The sequence below is a fragment of the Conger conger genome, chromosome 4 (assembly GCF_963514075.1).
Source record: "Conger conger chromosome 4, fConCon1.1, whole genome shotgun sequence".
In the NCBI taxonomy this organism is placed as follows: domain Eukaryota; kingdom Metazoa; phylum Chordata; class Actinopteri; order Anguilliformes; family Congridae; genus Conger; species Conger conger.
Window position 1 is genome coordinate 6,710,504 of NC_083763.1, and position 6,509 is coordinate 6,717,012.

General features: G+C 39.6%; 1 protein-coding gene across 1 annotated transcript; it reads right to left on the minus strand.

Annotated features, from left to right (window-relative positions):
• Positions 1 to 834: 834 nt before the first annotated feature.
• Positions 835 to 5,490, minus strand: LOC133125828 (protein CIST1-like). Its single transcript, XM_061237492.1, has 4 exons — positions 5,364 to 5,490; positions 1,988 to 2,338; positions 1,318 to 1,472; positions 835 to 1,131 (listed from the first exon to the last, which is right to left on the minus strand). The coding sequence occupies exons 1-4, from the start codon at positions 5,431 to 5,433 to the stop codon at positions 1,084 to 1,086; spliced, it is 624 nt and encodes a 207-aa protein (XP_061093476.1). The 5' UTR covers positions 5,434 to 5,490; the 3' UTR covers positions 835 to 1,083.
• Between the last annotated feature and the right edge of the window lie 1,019 nt (positions 5,491 to 6,509).

The window sequence follows — 6,509 nt, forward strand, 5'->3', positions numbered from 1 at the left end:
ACTTAAAGCCTGCTGTTACACTCGGGTCCAATTAAAGTAATGGCGCAAAAACCTTCCTATAAGGCGGTCAACGCCGGGGGTTTGCTAATCGCTTATAAACAAAATATGTAGCTAATACTGTAAGCAATGTTCCAAAAACAACTATACGTTGTACGCGTAGTCTACTGTTTACCAACATTTCCCCTTCATATTAGAAAATTAATTCAGCCAACTTCTCAGCAGGTATACAGCAACGTGAGACTAATACATCAATATTTTTGCTGCGTTATATTAAAACTCAATCTTACCAGTATAAGTTTCTGCCTCTTCGTCGGTTCCGTTAAGACTTTGTTCAGCTTGGTGTTCAGTTCGCGGACAAATGCCACTTCGAAATCAAAAGTTATGGAAAGGAATCTGCACCTGTCCGGAATGCCACTTTCAGACTTCAAACTCTGACCCACGCCAATTGCGTTGAGTGACGCTAATCTGGTCACGTGTCGTGGTTGGTCTTCAGATGTCAACAGTTGTAAACGCGCGCACACGAGGAGGCCGTGCCTTTTTCCGCTCGGCAGTGCAATAGAGTTCTTTATTTTAATCTTTTTCAAGGTTTCATGCCAACTACTGTCCTTAATTATTACATTTCTACCAATGTGCTATTCACATTGTTGATCTGACATTTTTGATAGTGATGAGCTTCCAACGTCACATATGTCATACATCAGTACAGCATCTTTGTGCACCCCTGAGCATGTTTGAGTTTGTTTGAAACAAGGAATTTCTAGGTCATATATATAAATGAGTTGTGTGTCTATTGGGTGGAGGATGGTGGTTTTCTTTCAATCAGAAGCCAATGTCTCAGGCACAAGACAACTTGTTTTATTCAGAAAAAAAAACATGATGTGTGGGATCCACATAGTGGCTTCTCTCAAAATGCAAACTCGAAATACATAGAAGACAGAAAACAGGTCAATTAGAAAAATACCACTCCCAATATGGTAATGCATATCATCTTGTAGGATTAAGCAACAGCAAACTTGTGTAGACAAGTTTTTTCTCTGTCAAAATGTGCAAATATAGATTTTTGCCCAGTTCAGCGATCTGGTATTATTTTGGAGGGAAACGGGCAAATGGTGATTCCTCAGTCATCTTGTTCTATAAGACAAAAGTCATTTTGTGTTATGACATTTCTTTATTTCATAAAGCTTTACATTGACTGTTGAAACATACTGCAAGTATCATACAGGATGCGCTCAAAACACGTCTTAACTGTGTCTTTGAGAACAGGATATGCCCTGAGGCTCTCACCCTGGTGTCCTACAACAACGATGGTTAACTTACCATCTGTACATCATCCAGCTTCTCAAACTGGGGCCCCCTGGATTTCATGGACTTTGCGATGGCAACCGCCAATAGCAGTACTAACACAATGGCGAAGATACAGATGACTGCAACCAGTCCCGGGTTCCTCGCCAGGTCCGGGCCATTTAGCCCACCTACACCGTTGAATCATTAAAGAACATAAAAATGAAACAGTATTGATAAAAAAAACAAAGAACATAAAATCATTTCTAAATCACATTTCACCTCGTTCATTCATTTACGAGGCCATCTTCACGTACCTCAAAAGCCAGCGTCAAATGTCGAACGCAGAAAAACACAATCTGTTTATATTCTAGCAAGTTGTATTCATTGCTGTAACTGCAATTTTGTGGTACTGCTGTGCCTTTTCAGTACTGACACAGTCAAGATTTCATATGACTTCATATGACTTCCATATGACTACAAGATTTCATATGACTACAGTGTACAAGAAACTGCATGTATTAAAGTCAGCCAGACAGACAATGCTTCGACCTGTTTGGTTTTAATCAGGTCTTTTCCACGTACCTGTTGAAACATTGTCTGTCTTGCTCACTTTAATAAATCACCAGGGAGCATTACTAGCAATGTGGAGGTATTATTTTCTTACTTAGAACTCTATAGAACCACAGTGTAAGATGTATTGTACCTATACTGGAGTTGGTGCTTGCATAGGCAGAAGTAAGATCAGACTCGTTTGAAAATGAGGTGACAGTTGAAAAGGAGATTGGAGGAAGATCTGAGGTCTTTTCGAGACTGGAGCTGGAATTTGGTGATATTGTCACTGAGCCTGTAGAAGAGCTCTCAGCTGGGGGTTCCGAGGTAGCGGACATTTTGTTTGCCACTATCGTACTTGAAGGACTCGAGGTGCTAGCAGTTGACGGAGCAGGAGCCGTTACGGTTAAACCTGGAGTAGAGGAAGTTATACTGGAAGCGAATCTGGATTTGGACGTTGTTGCCGGGGCTTCAGTTGGTGTTGTTTCTGCTAAAGTTGATGATCCTGTTGTGCAAGAGAAATGGAAATGCAGTTGACCCTTTACCCCAGGCATGTTTTCAGTAGTCCTAAAAAAAGCCGTATCACTGTGTGGCAACGTAGAGCAGACACATGGATGATGGCTGAATTTGAAGGGTACATGTGTACCATCAAGACTAAGGTATAACAACTTAAGAAACATGTGAGAAAGTTTGTTTGGTACACACATAATCTTCATAAAAAGCAAAAAGAAATCATACATTTACATGGTCTAATAGTTATTGCACCAAATCTAAATCTGCTAGGGGCAGAATTATTGTTCACAGTTTATCCCCAACATGTTTCCCACCACTATAAAAAAAGATTATGTAGATATCTAAAAGCAGTGACATTCTGCAAGTGTTTTTCCTTTTGGTGTGCCAAAACCTCTCCAAATGGTATATTTTGGATGTTGTTGTGAACAATATTGTCTCTGCACCCTAAAACAAATTTTCTTCACTAAGAACGACTTATTTTGAACAGATAGCAGAGGAAATTATTCATGATTATTTCTGGTGTGGCCTTCAGCCTTTTAGCTTCTGAAAATTGCCATTCTGCCAGATCTCAATATTATTTTACTCTGACAACACATCTAGAAAAATTTATTTTTACATGAATGACGTAAAACTATTTCATCTTGAATCAAACTTCTGCAAAATGTATTGTAGTGCATGGATAACGTCACAGAATCTGGGAAATGTGTGTGTGCGTATATCATAGACCCTAGGAAATATATCTAGAGATGTGCATTTCCTAAAGAGAATGCAATTGTGACTGTCTTATTTACACGAAGTATCATGTGTATTTGAAATATGTGTGCGGGGAAAAAAATTTAAACAAGACATTGTTTTCGAAGAAGTTAGACAGTTGGAACTATAACTACTGAACACACACGCATCCTCTTCCATCTTCCGCCTGTTGAGCGCAGTGATCCGCACACCTTCTGAAGGTAGTTTTAAAAGGCAGAACTTCTCCGAAAACAATGTCTCTCCTTTTAACAAAAAAATTTGAAATACACATTATAACTTGTGTACATAAGAAAGCTTCGGGGTTGCTCTCAGGTGTATTTCTTCACTGTATGTAAATTGGCAGAAATACAAATAGTTCAATAAGCCTGAGATAACATATATTGTACCAAAAAGGATATATATACACGCAGTGAGCACTTTATTAGATATTTATTGGACTCCTTTTTTTCACTTCTACTGCTGTAGCCTATTCAGTTAGAGTTATGATGTGTTGTGTGTTCAGAGATGTTCTTCTGCAAACCACTGTTGTCATGTGTAGTTATTTGTGTTACTGTCACCTTCCTGTCAGCCTCAACCAGTCTGGTCATTCTCTTCTGACGTCTGTCATTAAAATGGTAAATGGTTGGCATTTATATATAGCGCCTTTATCCAAAGCACTATACAATTTATGCTTCTCATTCACCCATTCACACACTCATACACCAACGGTGTTTGGCTGCCATGCAAGGCACCAACCAGCTCATCAGGAGCATTTAGGGGTTAAGAGTCTTGCTCAGGGACACTTCGACACAGCCCAGGCGGGGGATCGAACCGGCAACCCTCCGACTGCCAGACAACTGCTCTTACTGCCTGAGCCATGTAGCCCCCACGACATTAACAAGGCATTTCTGTCTGCAGGACTGCTGCTCACTGGATTTTGTTTAGTTTTTTTGCACCATTCCCAGGAGATCAGCAGTTTCTGAGATACTCAAGCCACCCTGTCTGTCACCAACAATCATTCCACAGTCAAAGTCACTTAGATCACATTTTTCCCTATTCTAATGGTTGATGTGAACATTAACTGAACGCATTGCACTGCTGCCACACAATTGGATGATTAAATAGTTGCATGAATCAATAGGTGTAATAAAGTAAAAATGTTCCTAATAAAGTGAGTGTATAAAAACACATTTTCAGGCTTGTGTTTTAAAAACTAATCAAATGCAAAAATCTATATACATATCTACAGTACATACTGTATACTCACCTGAAAAGGTGCACTAAAAAGTTCAGCAGGCTATTTGCTCTGGGATCCACCTCTTTGTTAAATATTATAGCTCACACAACAGCTGGGGACTGTGTATTACGTAAGGTATTCCTGGAGTTTTCAAATGTTTCATATTTCAAATGGATAAAAATAGGAATCGTTGAAGCTCACCCTTTAAAAAAATCATGTTGTAGTAAAGTATTTCAAGCAAAACAAGCAGCTCAGGAAAATTCTCATCTAAGAGATAGTAGTGAACCAATAAAATCTGCCTCTCTTTAAATATATCATACACTCAGTGACCACTTTATTAGGTAGACCTGTACACCAGCATGTTGATGCAAATATCAGCCAATCGTGTGGCAGCACCTAAATGCATAAAAGCATGCAGGCATGGTCAAATGGTTCAGCTGTTTTTCAGACCAAATGTCACAATGGGCAAGCAATTACTTTATCGAAGTGACTTTGACCGTGGATTGATAGTTGGTGTCAGACAGAGTGGATTGAGTATCTGCTGATCTCCTGGGATTTTCATGCACACCAGTCTCTAGAGTTTGCAGAGAATGGTGCGAAAAAAACAAAAAACATCCAGTGAGCAGCAGTTTTGCAGGAAAAAATGTGTTGTTAATGAGAGAGGACAGAAAAGCGCTGGACTGGTCAGAGCTGACAGGAAGGTGAGAGTAACCCAAATAACCGCACATTACAACAGTGGTATGCAGAAGAGCATCTCTGAACACACAACGCTTCAAACCTCTAAGTGGATAGGCTACAGGAACAGAAGATTAATAAGTCTAAAAGATAAGTAATGAATACCCCAATAAAGTGCTCACTGAGTGTATATTCAATATATTAAATACATTTCATGCGTTATATCACATGCATTGCATGTGACATGTCTTGTAAACTTTTAGCTGTCCAATCTTTTTTATTTTGCATATTTTTGCATTAGTGGCTGCTCACTTCAGTCTAAGAATGTGTCCTGTTAACAGCTGAATATAAAGATATTTTTTAATCATCTTACCGTCCCCTTGAGAGGCTGCAAAGACAAAAAGCAGAGACAGAAAGCACGTTGTACACTTCAAGCCAGCCATTGTGCCTGCGATTGACTGACTCAATACGGGAGGTGGACACTGCACATCCGTCAAGCCAGGATGTAGCAAAAGGAGTAATAAAACAGGCGTGTTCTCTCCATGCCACTGTTTGAACAGCCGTGTTTGCTCAGCGATGGAAGGGGCACGTGCATATAGGCGGACACATTCTTCACCATCAGCTGTCACCTGACCTGGAAGCATTTAATGGAGTCCCGACCCATTTATGGGATCGGTATTTAACATATGAATTCCGTAACTTGCTTTATCTGGAGCACGTGTTTTGTGTGGTCTGACAGGGATGACATTTTTCCCCCTCGACAGTAAAATACAGTAAACATAGTAAAGAGGGAGTTTGCATGTTCTCCCCGTGTCTGCGTGGGTTTCCTCCGGGTACTCCGGTTTCCTCCCACAGTCCAAAGACATGCACGTTAGGCTGATTGGAGAGTCTAAAATTGCCCATAGGTATGACTGTGTGAGTGAATGGTGTGTGTGCCCTGCGATAGACTGGCGACCTGTCCAGGGTGTATTCCTGCCTTTCGCCCAATGTATGCTGGGATCGGCTCCAGCCCCCCTGCGACCCTGATCAGGATAAGCGGGTTCAGATAATGGATGGATGGATGGATAGTAAAGAGTACTGTACCTAATTAAATGATGATCATCTTTGATAAACTTGCATACGGTACAATCATGCAACTGACATACAGTACTGTGCAGAAGTTTTAGGCACCCTAGACTTTATTATATATATATATATATATATTTTATGTTTATTTTTGTGTTAGTATAAAAGAACACATTTGAGATTTTCCAAATATTCATTTTCCAAAAGATTTAATTTTACAGAGACATTTGTGTATTTCATTTTTAAAAAAAACATATAACATATTACTGTAAGCAATTGTTTACTTTTTACATAAAAACTTGATGAAGCCTGTCTGAGATCAGAAGCAAGGAGCCAACCAAAGTCTGCAGAAGAACTGTGGCAAGTTCTCCAAAATTCTTGGAACAACCTCTCACAAAAAATATTGATTTGATTCAGTTTTTAACTATTCTGCCAAATTACTAAAATGTAATGT

What these genes read in the sequence shown, in the direction of transcription:
- LOC133125828 (XM_061237492.1), bottom strand. Translation starts at nt 5,433, where the DNA reads ATGGCTGGCTTGAAGTGTACAACGTGCTTTCTGTCTCTGCTTTTTGTC. An exon ending in TGCAGCCTCTCAAGGGGACG is followed by an intron (nt 2,339 to 5,363) that starts GTAAGATGATTA and finishes CTTGCACAACAG; the next exon opens with GATCATCAACTTTAGCAGAA. An exon ending in AGCTGGATGATGTACAGATG is followed by an intron (nt 1,132 to 1,317) that starts GTAAGTTAACCA and finishes TTTGTCTTATAG; the next exon opens with AACAAGATGACTGAGGAATC.